Source organism: Nerophis lumbriciformis, linkage group LG35 (assembly GCF_033978685.3).
Source record: "Nerophis lumbriciformis linkage group LG35, RoL_Nlum_v2.1, whole genome shotgun sequence".
Classification (NCBI taxonomy): Eukaryota; Metazoa; Chordata; class Actinopteri; order Syngnathiformes; family Syngnathidae; genus Nerophis; species Nerophis lumbriciformis.
This window is the reverse complement of record NC_084582.2, coordinates 22,762,501-22,786,114: the sequence shown is the minus strand read 5'-3', so window position 1 is coordinate 22,786,114 and position 23,614 is coordinate 22,762,501. Positions and strand designations below refer to the sequence as shown.

At 41.9% G+C, this 23,614-nt stretch overlaps 1 protein-coding gene across 2 annotated transcripts in view; it reads right to left on the bottom strand.

The window, feature by feature from the left end:
- Positions 1–23,614, bottom strand: part of LOC133575122 (polypeptide N-acetylgalactosaminyltransferase 18-like) — a 247,859-nt gene that overhangs the window by 130,870 nt on the left and 93,375 nt on the right. For both annotated transcript variants that reach the window (XM_061927597.2, XM_061927598.2), the window contains exons 2-4: positions 17,721–17,922; positions 17,482–17,648; positions 1,376–1,562 (exon numbers count right to left, since the gene is read on the bottom strand). In XM_061927597.2, coding sequence (XP_061783581.1) covers positions 1,376–1,562; positions 17,482–17,648; positions 17,721–17,922 — 556 coding nt within the window. The remainder of the gene's footprint in view (positions 1–1,375; positions 1,563–17,481; positions 17,649–17,720; positions 17,923–23,614) is intronic.

Sequence of the window (23,614 nt, the reverse complement as noted above, 5' to 3'; positions counted from 1 at the left end):
AATTCTTCGTCTTCGGTGTCCGAATTGAAAAGTTGCGCAAGCGTGGTATCCAAAATGGCCGGTTCCGTCTCGTCGAAGTCATCGGAGTCAGTGTCGCTGTTGTTCTGTGAATCCTGCCTTCCGGAAAGCTCGGACCACAGTTGTGACCGAAATATCTGCCCAGGCATTTACGATCCACTGGCAAATGTTGGCGTATGTCGTCCGGCGCTGTCTGCCCGTCTTAGTGAAGGTGTGTTCGCCTTCGGAGCTGTGTGAAAAAAGCCACCCGGCCTCTTCGCGTAAACTTCCCTTAACCACTCGCTCATCTTTTCTTCATCCATCCATCCCTTCGAGTTAGCTTTTATGATGACGCCGGCTGGAAAGGTCTCTTTTGGCAAGGTCTTCCTTTTGAATATCACCATGGGTGGAAGTTAGCATGGCAAGCTAGAACCACAGTGAAGGATGACTTCTCATTCCCTGTGGTGCGAATATTCACCGTACGTGCTCCCGTTCCACAGTGCGGTTCACAGGAATATCAGTTGCTGTGAAATACGGTAGTAATCCGTGTGCGGATGGAGAGATTGCGTCTTTTTATGAACCGGATCGCTTAGTAGGAGCCATTTTGTGGTCTTTACAGATGTAAACAGGAAATGAAGCGTACGGTGATATCCGCGCGTTTTTTCTTCTTCTTCCGGGGGCGGGCGGTAGCTTACAGTAGAAGAAGAAGCGCTTCCTGTTCTATGGGGGCGGGTGCTTACCTTGGCGGTTGCTTGCGTAGAAGAAGAAGCGCTTCCTGTTCTACCGGGAAAAAAGATGGCGGCTGTTTACCGAAGTTGCGAGATCGAAACTTTATGAAAATGAATCGTAATAAAGCGCACCGGGTTATAAGGCGCACTGTTAGCTTTTGAGAAAATTTGTGGTTTTTAGGTGCGCCTTATAGTGCGGAAAATACGGTAGTTGTATGCAAACTTGTAAACTGTTTACTAACTTGTGAGTTGTTTGTCAAGTGTATGTAAACCTGTAAAGTGTACAGTATGTAAACCTGTGAAGTATTTGCAAACATGTAAAGTTTATGTAAATGTGTGAAGTGCGCATACACTTGTAATAATAATAATAATAATGGATTAGATTTTATATCGCGCTTTTCTATTATTAGACACTCAAAGCGCTCACAGAGAAGTGGGAACCCATCATTCATTCACACCTTGTGAGGTGAATGTAAAGCTGTGAAGTGTACAGTATGTAAACTTGGGAAAAGTATGTACCTTTTTGAAGTGTACAGTATGTACAGTAGATTTGTAAGGTGTATGTAAACTTGTGAACAATAGGTAAAGAGTAAATGTGTAAAGTGAACATGAAGTGAATGTAAGAATGTGTAAAGTGTATGTAAACTCACCATCCAGTGTTAAACTCCACATTTGCATCAAACAGAGCAACCACGGGGGCTGAAGCGATCCTCCACCCGCTGACTCTGGACCGAATCAGTCCCTCTTGTTTTTCATGATGGACAATTTTGATGAACTCTGGACCTCGTTGAGCATTCATCTCGTCCACAAAACTCTGCAGGTGTTCTTTTAGTTCCACTGGAGAGAAGAACATGAGATTTGCAGCTGTATATTGTTCAATGCATCTTATTTGTTGTGTTGTTCATCAATAAATGACGAGACTTCATCGTCTGAACAACGGGCTTACGCGCCAACATTCATTCCTCCTTCACCGAATGCATCAAAATATCGCCAGTCATATAGCCAATAATGTTGTCCCGATACCAATATTTTGGTACCGGTACCAAAATGTATATCGATACTTTTTTTTATTTTTTATTTTTTTAAATTAAATCAACATAGAAAAAACACAACATCAACAAAACTCACCTTTGTGTATTCATGCACAACGTTAAAAGTTTGATGGACAAAATGAGACAGAAAAAGAAGTGGCATAAAACATGTCCTAGAAAGTCGGAGAAAGTTATACATGTAAACAAACTACCGTGAGTTCAAGGACCGCCAAAATGAGTAGGACAAAACGGCGCTCGCCAAATACTCGAATCAGTGAAGCATGTTTAATATAAACAGTGTGATTTATAACAATTAGGGAGGTTTGTGTCATGTTTGTCCTCCTACAGAAACCATATTAAAACAAAAAATATATTTTTTTCCCCTCATCTTTTTCCATTTTTCATACATTTTTTAAAAAGCTCCAGAGAGCCACTAGGGCGGCACTAGAGCCGCGGGTTGCCGACCCCTGAACTAGTGCATCAACCCCCAAAAAAACCTCCCTCCCCCATTCACACTCATACACACCCACTCACACAAAAGGGGTTGTTTCTTTCTGCTACCAATAGTCTGTCCACAACATGGACAACACTTCTGCAAGGGACACAGTCCCTGAAGCACACTTGATTGTATGTGCTGCTGGTCCACTAACATTTTCATTTCATTACTATTTCTTTTTTTTTTTTTAATGTAATTATTTTTATATTGTTTTACTTTCTTTTTTATCCAAGAAAATATTCATTTATCTTATCTAAAAAAAAAAAAGGACCGTATCTTCACCAGACCAGGTTGTAAATGAAATTAGATTTGTTTAAAGGGTTTTTAAAACCAGGTCCAGTGCAGATCATGTCCAAGTCGGGTTCAGCAACACACACCTTCATTCATGTACACTGGAAAAAAAAATATATATATATGTACAGTCCAGATTATGTGCAGGTCACTCAAAATTAGGGAACACAACAACAGATAAAATATAATCTACAAACATAATTACACTTTCAACATAAGCCTTTGAGGACTTCCCATCTTTTTTTTATGTTTTTTGGCATCATTATCGTTTTCAACCATGTAACTTTCTAAAGTTAAAATATACTGAATAAATGTTTTAAAAAGAGGAGTAATAAGTGAATATCTGTTTTTGGCCTTAAAAATAAACCTTTTACCGAGTACTATAATTAAATTGATTAAATCATGATTGTCAATGAACTCTCCCAAAATAACAGAAACCACATCAAGCTTCATAAACAAACCAATCCTTAAACACATTTTTTCAACTTCCACCCAAAACGAAGACACAATATGACAATACTAAAACAAATGCAGGGTGGATTCAGACTCCTGACAACAAAATCGGCAGTCATCTGACTCTGTCATATTCCATAATTTTAACATTTTCCCCGTGGGTAAGAAGTTCTAAATAATTTTAATTTGAAAATAACGATTTTGCACATCAATAGTAGTTTTATAGATTAGTTTGAATATGGCATCCCACGGCAACGGGCAGTCAAAAAAGTCCTCCCATTTTCCATATGTATTATATGGGACAGCCTTCAAAGATTTCTGTATTAAATAAAACTTATACATTGTTCTATTTATTTTAGTTCCTTTTTGCCAACTCAAATTTCTTATTAGAGCTTTACAAACTAATAATTTAGTAGTTCCATCATTAATTATTTGTTTCCATCTTTTCCCAATTACTCCAGTTAGTTGATTAAATGAAAAGCTTGAACAAGCATCACCATACATAGTTATAAATTCATCATACTTCATAATCTTACCATTCTCATTGATAATATCATTGACAAAAATGATTCCTCTTTCAAACATATTTTTCCAAAAGAAAGGCTTTCCATCTATTACAATATTAGAGTTCATCCATATTATATATATCGATACTTTTCAATACTTTTCGATACTTTTCTAAATAAAGGGGACCACAAAAAATTGCATTATTGGCTTTATTTTTAACAAAAATTCTTACGGTAAATTAAACATATGTTTCTTATTGCAAGTTTGTCCTTAAATACAATAGTGAACATACTAGACAACTTGTCTTTTATTAGTAAGTAAACAAACAAAGGCTCCGAATTTGTCTGCTGACATACGCAGTAACATATTGTGTCATTTTCCATTCTATTGTTTGTCAAAATTATTAAGGACAAGTGGTAGAACATGAATTATTAATCTACTTGTTCATTTACTGTTAATATCTGCTTACTTTCTCTTTTAACATGTTCTATCTACACTTCTATTAAAATGTAACAATCACTTATTCTCCTGTTGTTTGGATACTTTACATTAGTTTTGTACGATACCACAAATTTAGGAATTGATCTGATACCAAGTAGTTCCAGAATCATACAATGGTCATATTCAAAGTCCTCATGTGTCCAGGGACATATTTCCTGAGTTTATAAACATAATATACATTTTTAGAAAACAAAAGAAGATTTAGTGATGCCAAAAAGAATCAATGTAACCATAGTAATATCGACTAGCATCGCTCCTGCACTTGGTATCATTACAGTGGATGTTAGGAGTAGATCCACCAATGACGTTTGTTTACATTGTGACGTCGGTGAGCTATGGTGTGTAGTGAAATATGTTTAGCTATTCCTCGTCCTGCAGTGATGATACTTGTAAGAAACATACTTTATTTGTCACCATAGGGGCGAGGATTAGTGATTTAGAAGTAGCTACAACACTGCAGACTGCGGCTGATGTTAGCCACTAGCTAGCTAGCCATGTCTTAAAGCACCTCTTCCTGAGGGCATATCAGTGTTATAACTTCACCTTTATCTTTAGTTTTTTAGCCAAAATGCGTCCATTCTCCCTTTTCTGTCCACACACTGTCTGCTTGTAAGTACTCCGTGTGTGTGCACTGCTTCACATGCTCATCTTCTCGTAAACCAGCAATGACACGACATGGCGACGACGGTGGGGTGGGTGACCAGTCCTTTTTAGAGGCGGTATAGTACCGAATATGATTCATTAGTATTGCGGTACTATACTAATACCGGTATACCGTACAACCCTAATAGCCAGTGTGTCTTCTTAATTAAATTTACCTGAACATCATTATTGAGTACCCCTGCTGGTCACATTATTTATCACAGTCAAGTTAGCTGCATATCATGTTGTCCCACTTTCTTTGAATCTTTGACCATACCTACGATACAGTAGGCAACTAGATGCAAACATTTTCTTTGAAACACACAGGTGCTGTAGACAAATATATACAATTCAAAAACATAAATCACATAAAGAAAAAATCCTCTTTTTTTCAAATTAAAATTCATAAAGTCAAACTGATCTCTTAATTTGATGCTCAGATCTTCTCAATGTAGGTAACACTGACATAGCATTATAGTGGTAGCATAAGTTGGTCTACAGATGTCTATCACAGTTCATCTCAGGCATTGCATCTGCTTGTAGCACAGCATTAATTCTATCATCATTGTCAATGTTCTGTAATATCTCTTTGGTTTTCAGAAGGCTTTGACCGTTCCGACTGATCATGTGTCTTTCCTCAGTTCTCATTTCATAGGATGTTGGATCTACTTCCTGAAGAACAGCAGCTTTTCCACCTATTTTGATTTTGAACTCTGTCATCATTTGCAAGTGGTTTGAGTGTTTTAGTTGAATTGTAAAAGTACTGTTTCGCTTCAAATTCAGGTTCTCCAGTTTTGTCTCTATTTCATCATGTTTGAACTAAGTGTAGCATGGTAGAGCAGTATGTAGCTTTCGATTCAATACAAGTTCTGCTGGGGATAATCCACATTCAAGAGGAGAAATCGGGTGGCCCGAAAGAACTAAATAAGGATCTGACTTGCTGTGTGTTGGTATTTCCAGAATCTGCTTGATGATATGCACACCTTTTTCAGCTGTGCCATTTGCTTGTGCATGCTGAGGACTGGATGTGACATGGTTAAAGCTATACTGTTCTGCAAACTGCTGCCATACCTTACTATTATAACAAGGACCATTGTCACTAAACCCGGTTTCTGGTATTCCATGTCTGGAAAAGATGAATTTGACATGAGTTGTGACATTGTTGGCTGTTGCACTTGAGAGTAGAGCAATCTTAGAAAAGTTTTAATATTTAATCTACCAACAAATATTATTTGTCATTACAATGAAACAAATCCGGGCCTACGTTCTTCCAAGGTTCAGTGAGAAGATCAAGAATCAACATGGGCTCACTTGCTTTTTTGCTGTGGTACTTTTACTAGTTTCACATAACATTGTCGAATCATTATTAAAAGTACCAGTAGAGTGGAAAAACTATTTGACTTTATACGCTTAATTGTGTTTCATTGTATCCATTAAACCAGTGGTTCTTAACATGGGTTCGATCGAACCCTAGGGGTTCAGTGAGTCGGCCTCAGGGGTTCGGCGGAGGTCAATACACACCCGACTCATCGTGTAAATACAAACTTCTCCCTATCGGTGTATTACGGATACGGCAACAGCTGACTGGATTGCAGGTGTGTAATTTGTTGTGAGTTTATGCACTGTGTTGGTTTTGTTGTTTGAAGAAGGTGATGTTCATGCACTGTTCATTTTATGCACCAGTGAAAAAACATAGTAACACTTTAGTATGGGGAACATATTCACCATTAATTAGTTGCTTACTAACATGCAAATTAGTAACATATTGGCTCTTAACTAGTCATTATTAAGTACTTATTAATGGCCTTATTTTAACCCTAACCCTCTAACCCTGGCCCTAACCCTCTAACCCTGACCCTAACCCTAACCAAATAACTCTAAATTAAGTTTTTATTACTTAGAATATGTTCTCCTAGTGTCCAAATAACTCTAAATTAAGTTTTTATTACTTAGAATATGTTCTCCTAGTGTCCAAATAACTCTAAATTAAGTCTTTGTTACTTAGAATATGTTCCCCATACTAAAGTGTTACCAAAAACATAAGTTTGTCTTGAATTTGGAAAATGTATTTTTCACTAAAGAAGGGTTCGGTTAATGCGCATATGAAACTGGTGGGTTCGGTACCTCCAACAAGGTTAAGAACCACTGCATTAAACCATACCCAATTGTATTTACAATTCACAAAGTATGTGAAAATAGCGTCTAAACATTACAAAATGTCACAAATTCAGTCAGCCATTTTGAATATTCCGGTAATTTCCATAGATTGACGTCACTGGAGTAACGCTTCTGCACTCTGACCATAATATCAGATCAGTTATACTGGAAATACGCAAAAATAAGAGAAATATGTCATATCACTCAAAATCCTTATATGACATGAACACCTTTTTTCGTTTTTTTTAATGCATTCTAAGTCGTAAATACATAAATAGTTTGTCAATGAGGGCTCTCTATTCCGCCCACAAAACCCTCTGAATAACCATGCAAACCCGCCAACAAGACTCTATATACATATTGTGACCTGAAAATTAACCAAATATTAGCAATGTTGAAATTAGAAGCGCTAACGACAAACTATTTTTAGCGGCGGATTGATATCACACAGCTAAGTAGTCCTCTGCTGCTTTACTGAAAATTATTCTGGATTATAAATCATGCCTCTCATCTGGATATTAGGAGGATTTAGCGATAAATCTAGAAGTTGTTCATCTGTGACATCCAATGAATACCCGGAGATGAAGACAAACACACAGAACCGAAGACAGTGTCTGCAGGGAGACTTTTCCTTGTTAGCCCTTTGTGTGGATCAAGATTATTTCTTCTTATACAGTAAATGGGAAGATATGGACATCCTATCAGTTGTCATTGAAATAAGAGCAGACATTGTACAGTGAGCTATCGTTTTATTATGTTTGTAGTTTGTATTTCTTATTTAGCACTTAGCAATACTTCTATGTGATGATTAGTGTTTCACTAAAGCTGGATCTGTTTAGCAGAGCTTCTAAAATTTGTAACTCATCCTCCTTATATTTAGCATCAACAAAGTGATTTTCTAGATCATGATTTTTCCCAAACTAATTGTTGTCGGCTCTCACAAAGTCTCCATAATTTTCATTGTTGCTGGTGATGAAAGAATCTGTGGTTCCTCCTTTTACATCACACGATCACGTGACTGGCTAGCTGGTTATCTCTCAAAATGGCTGGGCAATTTCTGTGAGATTGATAATATTATGATCACATCTATTTACTCGCAAACTTTGCAAGTGTTTCGGTGTCCATCTATCCATCCATCTTCTTCCGCTTATCCGAGGTCGGGTCGCGGGGGCAGCAGCCTAAGCAGGGAAGCCCAGACTTCCCTCTCCCCAGCCACTTCGTCCAGCTCTTCCTGTGGGACCCCGAGGCGTTCCCAGGCCAGCCGGGAGACATAGTCTTCCCAACGTGTCCTGGGTCTTCCCCGCGGCCTCCTACCGGTCGGACGTGCCCTAAACACCTCCCTAGGGAGGCGTTCGGGTGGCATCCTGACCAGATGCCCGAACCACCTCATCTGGCTCCTCTCGATGTGGAGGAGCAGCGGCTTTACTTTGAGCTCCTCCCGGATGGCAGAGCTTCTCACCCTATCTCTAAGGGAGAGCCCCGCCACCCGGCGGAGGAAACTCATTTCGGCCGCTTGTACCCGTGATCTTGTCCTTTCGGTCATAACCCAAAGCTCATGACCATAGGTGAGGATGGGAACGTAGATCGACCGGTAAATTGAGAGCTTTGCCTTCCGGCTCAGCTCCTTCTTCACCACAACGGATCGATCGGTTCGCAGCTGAGTGTGAAGCGACTGGGATGAGAATCAGCACCTCCAAGTCCGAGTCCATGGTTCTCGCCCGGAAAAGGGTGGAGTGCCATCTCCGGGTTGGGGAGGAGATCTTGCCCCAAGTGGAGGAGTTCAAGTACCTGGGAGTCTTGTTCACGAGTGGGGGAAGAGTGGATCGTGAGATCGACAGGCGGATCGGTGCGGTGTTTCGGTGTCATACATCAGATATACAGTATATGATAATAGCTTCAATATAGAGGCAACTTGTTTTTCCACTCTACTGGTACTTTAAATGTCCTTGTTGATACAAGGCCAGTAAACAGTTTCTTTAGCCCTCCTTTTGCACTTTTCGTTGTACAGGTGCGCTTTGTGAGGAAAATTAGGGAGTCAATATAATGCTCTTTCTTGGAATACAGCTTGACGTTACCCATGCAGAGGAAGTGGCTAATGCTGTTGTTTCAATCAATCAATCAATCAATTCCTTTATTGTCATTGTCATAATAACACTTAAGTAATACATGTCAACAAGATTTTGTTTGAGCTTTGTCTAGCGGCATAGAAACTGCATTGAAGTGCAGGTTGACAATAGTTTACAGTTTAGTATTGTCAAGAAAATTGCGAATAGAGGGGTGTGGGGGTGGGAACAGTCAGATGTCTGATGGGTGTTACGTTGATGTTGCAGCAATGCAATGTCCAGAGCAAAATTATTGAGGTGGTGAAGAGTGAGGTAATAAGATGGTCCGGGGAAGCAAAGGGGCAGGCTGTTCATTTAGCTGTCTCACAGCCTGGGGATACAGACTGTGAGACATTCTAGTGGTCCTGGCACAAATCGATCTATACCTCCTTCCAGAGGGTAGCAGGTTCAAGAGGCCATGTGCTGGGTGGTATCTGTCCTTCAGGATGTTATGTACTCGCTTTAGGCAGCGAGTTGTGTACATGGCACTCATCTCTGGGAGTATCGTCCTTGTAATTTTCCCCGCTGCTTTAACCACTCGCTGGAGGGCCTGTTGGTTCGCTTTAGTGCAGCTAGCAAACCACACTACAAAGCCGTAAGTTAGGACACTGCTGATGGCACAGTTGTAAAAGTTTACCATTGATTTCTGCGTAATGTTTGCGTATTTTAGTTTCCTTAAAAAAAAAAGACATTGTTGGGCCTTTCCGACTGTAGAAGCGGTGTTAATGTCCCAGCATAGATCTTCTGTTATGTTCACCCCTAAAAATGTTAAATGCTTGACTCTTTCTACGAGATTGTTATTAATTAAAAGTGGAGGGTGTTTGTTCTGCCCTTTCCTGCGGAAGTCTACAATTAGTTCTTTGGTTTTGTTGGTGTTAAGAACAAAGTTGCACACCATGAAGCCAGCTTTTGGACCTCTGCACTGTATGCTGTCTCATCATTGTTACTGATGAGCCCAAGTACCGAGGTGTCGTCGGCATATTTGACAGTGAGATTGGATGTTGAAGAGGCTATGCAGTCATGTGTGAAGAGGGTGACAAGCACAGGGCTTGGCACACAACCCTGTGGGGCACCGGTGTTGATGGTGAGCGTGGCAGAAATGTGCTCGCCTATTTTCACATACTGTGTGCGATTCGTTAAAAAGTCCAAAATCCAGTTGCAGAGGAAGGTGTTCAGACCAAGGTTGTGAAGCTTAGATCTGAGTCTGTTTGGCCTTATTGTGTTAAATACTGAGCTGAAATCGACAAAGAGCAGTCTTGCATAAGTGTGTTTAAGCTCAAGATGTTCCAAGAGTCTATGGATTACAATAGCTATGGTGTCTTCGGTCGATTGGTTCTCCCGGTACGCAAACTGATATGGGTCAAGGGATGATGGTATTGCCTTTTTAATCCGTTTCAATATCAGTCTCTCCATGCATTTGGCAGGTATGGAGGTGAGTGCTACAGGTCTGTAGTCATTTAGGCATGAGATTATGGCCTGTTTGGGGATGGGAATTATTGTAGCGGTTTTAAAACAGGCAGGGACCCAGGATGTAGACAGTGACAGATTAAAAATTGAAACAAATACATCCGTCACTTCAGAAAGGATACCCGAAGCCACTCTTGGTTATGATCTGACTGAGGGGTTCAGGCCTATGTAGAACCGCAGCGGGCACAGAGTATTTCCTTTGAAAATGCTGCATTTGATGCTCATATATGCAACTGGCTTTGGGATATAGAGCTGTCTTTCACGTTGGTGTTGTGGTGTTGTTGTGTTGCCAGCGAACTTGGAGAACACAGCGAAGTCGAAACCAATAATGGTCCTGTTGACGGTGGCAGTAACTATGCCAGCCATTGGGCAGTGGTGTTGTGGGTCTGTTCCACCTTTAATACCTTGCCACTAAGAGTATACCTTAGCTAGGTTGTTTAGAACATTATGTTTATTCTCCTTTCTGTTACGGTTCAAACACCTGCCGCTTCTCACTCTTCTGTGCGCTCCGCTGGGCGCGCCTTGGGACACGCCCACGGGCGCTCCTCTCCTCATTCTGCAATCAACATACCTGACGCTGATGAGAATCCTGCCTTCATAAGTTAAAGTTAAAGTTAAGGTACCAATGATTGTCACACACACACTAGGTGTGGCGAAATTACTCTCTGCATTTGACCCATCACCCTTGATCACCCCCTGGGAGGTGAGGGGAGCAGTGGACTGCAGCGGTGGCCGCGCCGGGGAATCATTTTTGGTGATTTAACCCCCAATTCCAACCCTTGATGCTGAGTGTCAAGCAGGGAGGTAATGGGTCCCATTGTTATAGTCTTTGTTATGACTCGGCCGGGGTTTGAACTTACGACCTACCGATCTCAGGGCCGACACTCGACCACTAAGCCAGCGCGTACTGCGTTCCAGTGTCAGAAAATAGCTACTTTTACCTGTACATTAAGCCTTACACGTCTCTCGCTTCCTTGCTCATGTGCTTCCTCACTCTTTGTGTTTCCCCTCCGTTGTGCTCATTGTGTCTTGTCCTGTGTCGTCATCCAGCAGTCTTTCGTCATCCCCTGGTTTCGAGCTGTGTGTCTCGTCTCCCTGGATGCCCTCTGGACTCTCTGCTGCCTTCCTGGATCTCAACCTCACGCCTGGCCTCTTACCGCGATGCCTCGCTCCAGCCCCTGACCTCCTGCCTGTCCCTGGACCTCCGAGCCTGCCTTGCCCTTTCTGGACTTCCGCAACGATCTCAACATGCACCTTCAACACCACCTGGTAACACTCCTCATATAATTGCTACAGATAGTTACACTGTATACATTTGGTTTAATCACACACTTCTTATATATTTATTTCAATAAATATGCTGCAAGCTAGCGACATCCCTGCCTTTGTGCCGCCTCCTTCTACCACTGTACTGTTACAGTTTCCTAGACATCTCTTGTGTACCTCTTCAGGTGGGTAGCTAAGGCTGTGAGTCTTTGCTTGGCAGTCTCGAGTGCCTCACCAGTAGACATCTTGAGATACTGATATGCCTAATCAGGGGTGGCATGGCTCGGTTGGTAGAGCGCCAGTGCCAGCAACTTGAGCGTTCCAGGTTCCATTCCCGCTTCCGCCATCTAAGTCACTGACGTTGTGTCCTTGGCCACCTGCTCCCAGTGCCACCCACACTGGTTAAAATGTAGATTGAAGATGTAGATAATGGGTTTCACTATGTGAAGTGCTAAATAAATATAATTAACCTCATTTCACATCAGTCTGTAACTTATGAGGCATATCAGTAGAATTGGAGACAATGACGGAAGGCTCAGGAGTCAAAACCATTGATGGTCCAGTTGACAGTGTATCGCTGCTGTAGGTAAAAACTAGAAGCACCAGAGAGTTGTACAGCTGCATCTTGAGGTGGGTGGATATGTTGGCTTTCCAAGGAGAAGAGAAGGAAGCTAAGGTTATGTCTACACTAAGCCTAAGCCCCATTTCAGCCACACTAAACTATCGTTTAAGGTCCCCCTCCTCGGACAATTTTTTATTTCTTCAATCTCCGCCTCTTAGCTTTGTATGGACTCATTGATCGTTTACAAACTGAGATCGAAGAGGAAGTGATGCCAGAAAGACCGCGCCCCACACAGGGAATGACGTCAGAAAGAACGCGCCACAGCCAGCTTCATAATAAAGCGATTTCGTAACTCGGAGGTAACCACTGGAAATATGGAAATATGCCCGTGTTTCTCCTCCCATCTGTATAGACGGTTGTGGTAATCACAAATGAATAGCTTAAGAGAAAGCGATTGCAGCTATTTTGGATACAACACTTCTCAGACGGCAAAAGAACTTTCGAATGTCGAGGTCAGCTGTGATTCTACTTACTGAAAAACATTGTCCATTTGTCGAAGGAGAGTCAACCAGAATGCGGACTCCCGTGGATGTGATGAAAAAGGTAGCGTGTGCTTTGTATTACCTGGCCGTCGAGGGAAGACTACGGAAAACGGCGAATGCTTTTGGACTGGCAAAACAGACTGGATTAGTTATTGTCCGCCATGTATGTTGCGGACTCAACGTCTAGGTCCAGAGTATATAAAGTCACCAAAAACAAATGACCAATAAAGGTAAAGGCAAGACAATGAGGAGAGTCCTGACCAGATATCTAGATCCGTAGATTGATTGTTGTCAAATGTTCTTTGTCACATTGTGTAATTTCGTGTATAATAAAGATTTGATTAATTTATGATGGATCAGGTGTGATTCACTACAATAGGGCCCCACAGCACACTGGAGTCTAGTTAATGGAAACACCACAACACTGGATATTGTTCAGATAAGTTAAATTTAAGAACTTGCACACAAAGTAACACTGGAGGTGACTATGACGTGCGCATTTACCGCGCATGCGTATTAGGTCGCGTTGCGCCGGCTGACGGAGGGGGGTAAGGGTTCTTAAACGACCATTGTGTGTGTGTGGACAAGGATAAGGTTAGGTGGGATTTACCCTGGATAACCTTAGCCGGCTTAGTGTAGAATGGGCCTAAGTTGGAGCTGGCAAGTGCAGGACGGCAGGAGAAATCAGAAATGATGTCACCATAGGTAGAGATGGTTGATCCCAAATAACAAAAATTCTTGTTTGGGTTGCTGCGTGACACGGATTTTGTCCAGCACGTCTTACCAGCCGAGGTCTGGCCAGCCACCTCTAGAGTTGTTTATTGACGCCTCACACAGCAGCTATGTCTTTTTGACCACCTGTGCCGGATTGACAACCTGGATGCAGCGTTTGCCCTGAGGAGTTACTCTACCAACCACTGGTGACGTACAAGAGGTCGACCTAGAACACGCGAGACAGACACCATCCAGAACATCCGGGACTGGCATTTTCATCCACAAAGTGCGACAAAACTGGCCAGCCTGGAGAAATCTTGTCGCAGAAGCGTCACTACAGCAAATTGTCCCCTGACTGCGACTACCTGTGTAATTTAGTGTACATCTTATTATCTAAATAAAATATAAGCTACAGTAGCATCAGAGCCACATTTGTTTCTGCATTCGAAGGAAATCAACCTCTATAACTGCGCTAATGGTGGACAGAGCTCTGTACTAATTATTGTCCAAAAAAATTACATTACACTATATACAATCCATATAATAACAACATCTGTAAAAGCACAAAAGACTGAAAGGTAATACAAACCCTGTTTACATATGAGTTGGGAAAGTGTGTTAGATGTAAATATAAACGGAATACAATGATTTGCAAATCATTTTCAACCCATATTCAATTGAATGCACTACAAAGACAAGATTTTTGATGTTCAAACTCATAAACTTTATTTTTTTTTGCAAATAATAATTAACTTAGAATTTCATGGCTGCAACACTCACTAAACGATTGGGAACTGAGGAAACTAATTGTTGAAGCTTTGAAAGTGGAATTCTTTACCATTCTTGCTTTATGTAGAGCTTCAGTCGTTCAACAGTACGGGGTCTCCGCTGTCGTATTTTACGCTTCATAATGCGCCACACATTTTCGATAGGAGACAGATCTGGACGGCAAGCGGACCAGGAAAGTACCTGCACTCTTTTTTTACGAAGCCACGCTGTTGTAACACGTGCTGAATGTGGCTTGGCATTGTCTTGCTGAAATAAGCAGGGGCGTCCATGAAAAAGATGGCGCTTAGATGGCAGCATATGTTGTTCCAAAACCTGTATGTACCTTTCAGCATTATTGGTGCCTTTACAGATGTGTAAGTTACCCATGCCTTGGGCACTAATGCACCCCCATATCATCACAGATGCTGACTTTTGAACTTTGCGTCAATAACAGTCTGGATGGTTCGCTTCCCCTTTGGTCCGGATGACACGATGTCGAATATTTCCAAAAAAAATTGTAAAATGGACTCGTCAGACCACAGAACGCTTTTCCACTTTGCATCAGTCCATCTTAGATGATCTCGGGCCCAGCGAAGCCGGCGGCGTTTCTGGATGTTGTTGATAAATGGCTTTCGCTTTGCATCGTAGAGCTTTAACTTGCACTTACAGATGTAGTGACCAACTGTATTTAGTGACAGTGGTTTTCTGAAGTGTTCCTGAGCCCATGTGGGGATATCCTTTAGAGATTGATGTCGGTTTTTGATACAGTGCCGTCTGAGGGATCGAAGGTCACGGTCATTCAATGCTGGTTTCCGGCCATGCCGCTTACGTGGAGTGATTTCTCCAGATTCTCTGAACCTTTTGATGATATTATGGACCGTAGATGTTGAAATCCCTGAATTTCTTGCAATTGCACTTTGAGAAATGTTGTTGTTAAACTGTTTGACTATTTGCTCACGCAGTTGTGGACAAAGGGGTGTACCTCGCCCCATCCTTTCTTGTGAAAGACTGAGCATTTTTTGGGAAGCTGTTTTTATACCCAATCATAGCACCCACCTGTTCCCAATTAGCCTGCACACCTGTGGGATGTTCCAAATAAGTGTTTGATGAGCATTCCTCAACTTTATCAGTATTTATTGCCACATTTCCCAACTTCTTTGTCACGTGTTGCTGGCATCAAATTCTAAAGTTGATGATTATTTGCAAAAAAAAAAAAAGTTTATCAGTTTGAACATCAAATATGTTGTCTTTGGAGCATATTCAACTGAATATGGGTTGAAAATGATTTGGAAATCATTGTATTCCGTTTATATATACATCTAACACAATTTCCCAACTCATATGGAAACAGGGTTTGTACTATTTGCAGGTAACCACTGCATTCTGCACAGGGGAAACACACAAAGTAATGAAATTTTTTTTTTAATAAAATCAGATTATCTTTTAATTTAAAGGGGTCATATTATGATTTTTTTTTCTATATTTAAAACACTTGGCCCTGTGATGAGGTGGCGACTTGTCCAGGGTGTACCCCGCCTTCCGCCCGATTGTAGCTGAGATAGGCTCCAGTGCCCCCCGCGATCCCGAAGGGAATAAGCGGTAGAAATGGATGGATGGATGGATATTTAAAACACTTCCTTGTGGTCTTCATAACATGTAATAGCATATTGAATACAGTGTCAGACTACAATGGCGGACTCATGCAAACCTCTTTGGCAAAATCTCTACCATGTATAGAGCTATCCTCTGACGTCACCAAATCAAAAAACGTCAACATTTTTGGGCAAATTCCAAATGGGCTGTTTGGAGGCAAGATTGTTTTATAAATATCTACACAATGCCTCCATGGTTTGGTTTCAAATTTGCGGTACTTAACCAAATACACAAAAACAGGTACCATTAGGAAATAAAAGTTGGTTTTGCATAAAAGGTGCCCTTTAAGTAAAACTAAAACAATGTTATTTGGAAAAGGTAAAGAAAATAATTGTCAAACACAAAAAGAGTATGGCGCCACGAGGCGCACCTGTAGCCACTCACTAATTAGGGGTATTATACTCCCTGGCTCCATGAAGAGGACGTGGGATAATTGTTGTTTCTGATCTGCTCGCAGCTGGTGACACACATTGCTGTGTTGATTCCTTTCCTTCGTCCTCCTTGATCGTTTACCATTTTTTTTTATCGGTTCCCAGTGCTTTCCTTTTTTTTATCTTCTAATGCAGTGCTATCTTAGTTTTACATCCTGTTTGAATGTTTTTATGTTGATTTAGCAATACAATTTTGGGCGAGAACCTTTTTAGGGTCTGTACTTGGGATCTTTACCCGACCACACCCTAAAGTGTAAACATTGGCATAATGCAATAAAACAAATGTATATGAGTTATAATAGATAATTAAATGAGCTGATAACCACACATCAATTATATACAACAAAGTGGCAATAAACATTTCAAAATTGAATAAAGCAAAATAATTTCTGATTCAAGAGTCACTGCGTATTCTGTACTGTTCTTTGGTGTTACCATACCTCAACTACTGTGTGGAGATATGGGGAAAAATTATAAAAGTACACTTGTACACTCACATACCATGTACCATTTTATGGTACATGGTATATGATTGTGAGCTGGCATGTGTTTGTATTTGGTCACAGAATCCTTTAGAGGATTATTCTACTAAGGTCAAAAGTGCACATGTCCATCACAAAATCTCCAGAGTGGTGGCCCTTGCTCCCAGTAAATTGGAATCCTACAGGAATGCAGGTTTGGATTTTAGGAGGGATAATAAAAACATTAGCAACATATGGTAGGAAGCCCTCATAAGTAGGAGTAGAGGATAGGGGTCAGAGGTCACCCGACTCAAACTGATCAGAGGAATAATGTCAAGGAAAGATTGACTGGCCAGACGGACCGGCTCCAAGGCTAGAACTACAAAGAGTAAAGGTCTTCGTGTAAAAGGTATTTAAGGACAGTTGAAACAAATAAAGCTTGTTGTTCGACGATTCTTCGTCCCACAGAAGAGTTTTTCCTCTCCTCTGTTGCAAAGTGCTTCCTCATGTGGGGTTGAGTTTGTTTTGTCTTTCTTCTTGGAATGCTGCTTATTGTACGGGGTTGGGAGTCCTTGTGAACTCAATATTTTCCAAATAAAACTAGATTGATTAAAAAAAATGTTTACTTGGACAATCGTCACACGATTTTGAATTAGACACAATGCTAAGTAAATTGCAGGTTGCACAAACATAAAACAATATCAATCCTTACGGTTGTTGCTGTGGTCGTCCACCAATATGATTTCCTTGAGTAAGTGGGACGGTGTCCTCTGGATGGCCGTGTTTACGGAACGCAGCAACACGGACAAGGCCTCATTGACGAAGATGAAGATGATGCTCAGCTGAGGAAGGTCAGATGAATACCACATGGTTTTACAGCTAAAGGAGAAAAGAAAAGTGTTACTACAAGTTTAAAAAAAAACATCCAACGACACAACAAGTCTGGCTGACCCGTCTGGACGAAAATCCGGAATGGGTCGGGTGATGGAGATCCGATCACTTAGGAAACTGTTGTAGCCGTAATAGCGGAACTTTTTACGGGCAACCCTGCGACTTTCTGGGCCCAGGTCACGACCCCAGTGGTCAAAGAGTGAGTCGCTGTGGCGCGAGGATGACGAGGATGGGGCATCTTCACTTTCCTTTGCTGCTTTATCTGTGGACAGAAACAACTTGCTCAATTTGATTTGTATTTTGGAACCTTCTTCTCAAGTTGTGTTCCCATCAGTAATATACCAAACCTGGTTGTGGAGAAACTCTAGAACATCAGTTTTATTTATAGCGCTTTCATTGTATCGGAAGATAACGTCATTCTTGTCTGCCATATCAAAAAAGTCATCTCAGCATAAACACAACCATGGCGGCGCCACTTTTGAGGACGCTGAGGTCATGTCCTTGGTATTTTTTTTTTAAGTAACAAGGAGATGATGATATGACTGACTGCAAATATATTTTGTGTGGGATATTGTCATCTCTCAATATACGATCTTTGGTCATGCAGAGCTGGACCTGCTACAACTCCAGACAGCAACATACACAATGAAGTCCAAATGTCAAATTATTAAATGACAAGGCACTCCATATAAAATTTTACCCCAAGTGTATTCCTGGACATGTCATGCTCTGTCACTGATGATTAGAATATTAACAAAACAATTATCCTATTCCCTACTTTGTTGCACACGTGACTAGGACATGAACATTGTGAGTTCAAATCCATGTGTGCATTGAAGTAAAGTTGTCAAATGTATGTTTAAATATATTAATATTGTTGTATGCCTGTTTGTTTGTACAATATATTTGTCTCCCAGTTTGTGTGGGAGCCAAAGTACAGCCCCAGTCAGGCCGGCCAGCGAGAGGACCCACAGAACCGGGCCCGATAGGCCGTAGACAGACGCGCCCAGCAGAGGACAAGACACGGGAGAAGCCGGGGACAGCCAGCCCTCAAGCCAGTGACAGACCACAGCCCACGTGGGCAGAAAGACAGGGCGCCCTGCCCCGAGGGGCTCAGAAACACACCGCAGCCGGACGGGAAGACTGCCCTGTCCCACAAGCATCCGAGCCCCCACGAGCCTCCTCCCCAGGAGAGCACGGTGGGGCAGCCCCAACCGATCCGGCCGCCTCAAGAATGCCTAGCACAGGCCACAGGAACCACCCACCCCACCTGCTGAAGTGCCACGATGGGATAGGGATAGGATAGACTTTTATTTATCCTACAAAAGGGAAATTACGTTGTTGCAGTGCAGGTTTTTACATACAGTAACAGATGTAAAGCGTAGTGAAAATCAAACAAATAGTAATAAATACTAGATATTGCTCACTAATATGTATAGATAGAAGATAAAATACAATTAAAAAAAAACATCAGTATTGCACACCACAAAAAAAACCCAACAGTAACCACATAAGTGCGTTAGAAAGGACCTGTAAAATTGCTCCTTCTTGTAAAGTGGATGTAACAGTCTCATGCTGAAGGAGCTATTCGGGGCCTCCACAGTGTTGTGCATGGAGTAAGATGGATAGGACATTATGGATGTCAACTTGGTCAGCATTCTTCTGTCAGCCACCTCCTCAGTGCTGTCTAGTGGGTAGCCTAGGACGGAGTCAGCTCTCTTAATCCGTTAATTAACTCTGTTCCTGTCTCTGACCATGGTGCCCCCACCCCAGCAAACGACAGCATAGAATACCGCAGAAGCCACCAAAAGGTGCGCAGTAGTGACACGCACACCCCGAAGAACCTCAGTCTCCTCAAGAAGTGTAGGCGACTTTGACCCTCTTTGTATAAAAGCGTTTAAATTGTGAGTCCAGTCCAGTATATTGTTGAGGTGAACACCCAGGTATTTAAATGAGTCCACTATTTCTATATCTGATCCCTGAATGTTCACCGGCGTGGGTGGTGGAGCTGACCGCCGGAAGTCAATCACAAGCTCTTTTGTTTTACTGGTGTTCAAGTGCAACTGATTACGTGCACACCAGTCAACGAAGCCTCAGATGACTTCTCCGTATTCCTTGCTACCCTTAGACACACAACCCACCAATGCGGAGTCGTCTGATAACTTCTGCAGATGGCAGCGTTTGGAGTCATGCCTGTGGACTCCCGTGTGGGAGAGAGCTAGCAACTGTTATTCGGTGTAAACAATTGAACCATGGCTAAAAAGCTCCACGGAAACTCCACAAAAAAGTACTGAAAGTAGCGCAGAAGTCACAAAAGTGCCACCCTTCGTTGCACAGTCTCGAAGGGGTTTAAACAAAAAGGTGAAAACACATGAAAACAATAGGGACACATTAAAGAACACAAAGGAGAATATCATTTTGAGCTCAGAGCAAATGCAACAGGCAGTCATTTCAGTGGCGCCATCTTGAAAAAAATAAAAAGACGTCCGTACAAGACCCATCAGGCCCCAACCAAGAACGGGCATCCAGAAGGACGGCGGACAGCGGGAACCAAAGACCCCAGACATGCAGGTCGGCTGCAGTAGCCTGAGATGGCGACCCCCCGGGACAAGCAGGCCCCGAGAGCGCCCCCCCCCTTCCCCCAAAAAATACACACATATATACAATATATATATATATATACACTCACAGTATACACATACGAGGACTGGGCCGGTAAAACGATATAAGATAGATAGATCGATAGATAGTACTTAATTAATTCCTTCAGGAGAGTTCCCACAGGAAATTTAAAATTCCAGCAGAAATGTACAGAATTGAGATCGAATTTAAAAAGTAAATAGTGGTATAAATAAATAATAATAATTGTTTTGCATCCCCTGTCATCCTACTACCCTCCTCCCCCCAGAGAGGAGTTGTACAGTCTAATGGTGTGTGGGACAAAGGAGTTTTTGAGTCTATTAGTCCTGCACTTGGGATGAAGCAGTCTAGCACTGATTATCCTCCTCTGGCTACTGATAACGGTATGCAGAGGGTGACTGGCATCATCCAGGATGCTCAGTAGTTTTTCCACAGTCCTCTTCTCTGTCACCGTCACCAGTGAGACCAGTTTTTTTTACCGATCGTGGAGCCGGCCCGCCTGATCAGTTTCTCCAGTCTGGACCTGTCCTTCTTAGATGTACTGCTCTCCCAGCACACTACGATGTAGAACAGAACACTGGCAACCACATACTGGTGGTACATCCACAAGAGTGTTTTGCAAATGTTAAAGGAGCGCAGCCTTCTTAGAAAGTACAGACTGTTCTGTCCTTTCCTGTACAAGTGGTCCGTGTTAACAGTCCAGTCCAGCTTATTGTCCACCCACACCCCGAGGTACTCAATGACCAGCTCCTTGATCTTTGATGGATTGAGCTGCAAGAGGTTCCTGTGGCACCAGACCGCAAAGTCCAGGCTTCAAAACTCCTCCTTTCTGCCGTCCCTGATGCATCGCGATAGACATGACATCAATATCAATATAAATTAGTTTGATAAAACGATCGACAATATACCGTATTTTCCGCACTATAAGGCGCACCGGATTATTAGCCGCACCTTCAATGAATTACATATTTCATAACTTTGTCCACCAATAAGCCGCCCCGGATTATAAGCCGCGCCTACGCTGCGCGAAAGGGAATGTCAAAAAAACAGTCAGATAGTTCAGTCAAACTTTAATAATATATTGAAAACCAGCGTTCTAACAACTCTGTCCCAAAATGTACGCAAATGTGCAATCACAAACATAGTAAAATTCAAAATGGTGTAGAGCAATAGCAACATAATGTTGCTCGAACGTTAATGTCACAACACACAAAATAAACATAGCGCTCACCTTCTGAAGTTATTCTTCATTCGTAAATCCTTCGAATTCTTCGTCTTCGGTGTCCGAATTGAAAAGTTGCGCAAGCGTGGGATCCAAAAATGGCCGGCTCCGTCTCGTCGAAGTCATCGGATTCAGTGTCGCTGTTGTTGTGCAGCAGTTCTGTGAATCCTGCCTTCCGGAAAGCTCGGACCACAGTTGTGACCGAAATATCTGCCCAGGCATTTACGATCCACTGGCAAAAGTTGGCGTATGTCGTCCGGCGCTGTCTGCCCGTCTTAGTGAAGGTGTGTTCGCCTTCGGAGCTGTGTGAAAAAAGCCACCCGGCCTCTTCGCGTAAACTTCCCTTAACCACTCGCTCATCTTTTGTTCATCCATCCATCCCTTCGAGTTAGCTTTTATGATGACGCCGGCTGGAAAGGTCTCTTTTGGCAAGGTCTTCCTTTTGAATATCACCATGGGTGGAAGTTAGCATGGCAAGCTAGAACCACAGTGAAGGATGACTTCTCATTCCCTGTGGTGCGAATATTCACCGTACGTGCTCCCGTTCCACAGTGCGGTTCACAGGAATATCAGTTGCTGTGAAATACGGTAGTAATCCGTGTGCGGATGGAGAGATTGCGTCTTTTTATGAACCGGATCCTTGTCGCTTAGTAGGAGCCATTTTGTGGTCTTTACAGATGTAAACAGGAAATGAAACGTACGGTGATATCCGCGCGTTTTTTCTTCTTCTTCCGGGGGCGGGTGGTTGCTTACAGTAGAAGAAGAAGCGCTTCCTGTTCTATGGGGGCGGGTGCTTTCCTTGGCGGTTGCTTGCGTAGAAGAAGAAGCGCTTCCTGTTCTACCGGGAAAAAAGATGGCGGCTGTTTACCGAAGTTGCGAGATCGAAACTTTATGAAAATGAATCGTAATAAAGCGCACCGGGTTATAAGGCGCACTGTCAGCTTTTGAGAAAATGTGTGGTTTTTAGGTGCGCCTTATAGTGCGGAAAATACGGTATATATATTTTTTTTATTCGGAAGAACCCAGAAAGAATAAGTAAGGTATGCTGAGCTTGCAAAACAGGAAGTGGTCAGTGACACGCTAAACAGACAGTCATGTAACCGTATCAAATATCAAGTTTGGTTGTGTCATCTCGGTGTCCCACTGTTAGTTACTTTTATGCACGGAGTGAGGAGAAAAACTAAAGATTAGTGATGCAGAGAGTGGAGAAGTTGTGGATAACGTAGGAAAAGTTACCTCAACAGCATGGCAGATTTTAAAATGGTTTTCAAATGCTGGCTTTTGAACTTTGCGCCTATAACAGTCCGGATGGTTCTTTTCCTCTTTGGTCCAGAGGACACGACGTCCACAGTTTCCAAAAACAATTCGAAATGTGGATTTGTCAGACCACAGAACACTTTTACACTTTGCATCAGTCCATCAAACAATTTCCCTTTTAACAATTTCCCTTGTGGATCATTAAAGTTTGTCTAAGTCTAATCTTAGATGAGCTCGGGCCCAGCAAAACCGGCGGCGTTTCTGGGTGTTGTTGATAAATGGCTGTAACTGTTGCTACTAATAATTAATATAATTTGTTTTATTTCTCTAAAAACCGAATAATAAGTTAAGTTCATAAAAAGGGAATTCAAATCAAAATGCATAAAAGTTCATAAGAAGGCTATATTTAAATTACTATGGTTAAAAATGTAATTTCATGCCTTTTTGTTAAGTTTGTGGGCATACTTTTATTTTGAAGTGTCTCGTTTGGTCTGTCGTCTGATGCAAGGAAGCTACTTCCGGGTATGAGTAAACATTTTTGATGCCATGTGAAGGCAGAAAGAGAGATACTGACTGTCACAAAGACTAAAAAGTGTCACAAGGACTCTATTTCTGCTTGTATTTACTTCGGTAAAATGTTCGATCCACATGCTGTGCATGTTGTTATTTTTACGTTTATAACGTGCTTTATTTTATTTCAGTTTTCACGGTGAATTTGAAGGGAAAGGAAGCCTTCAAATAAATCAGTTCAAGAAAGCCATTGTGTCTGTGCTATTTGGAGGGAGTTACAATGGCTTTCGCTTTGCATAGTAGAGTTTTAATCTGCACTTACAGA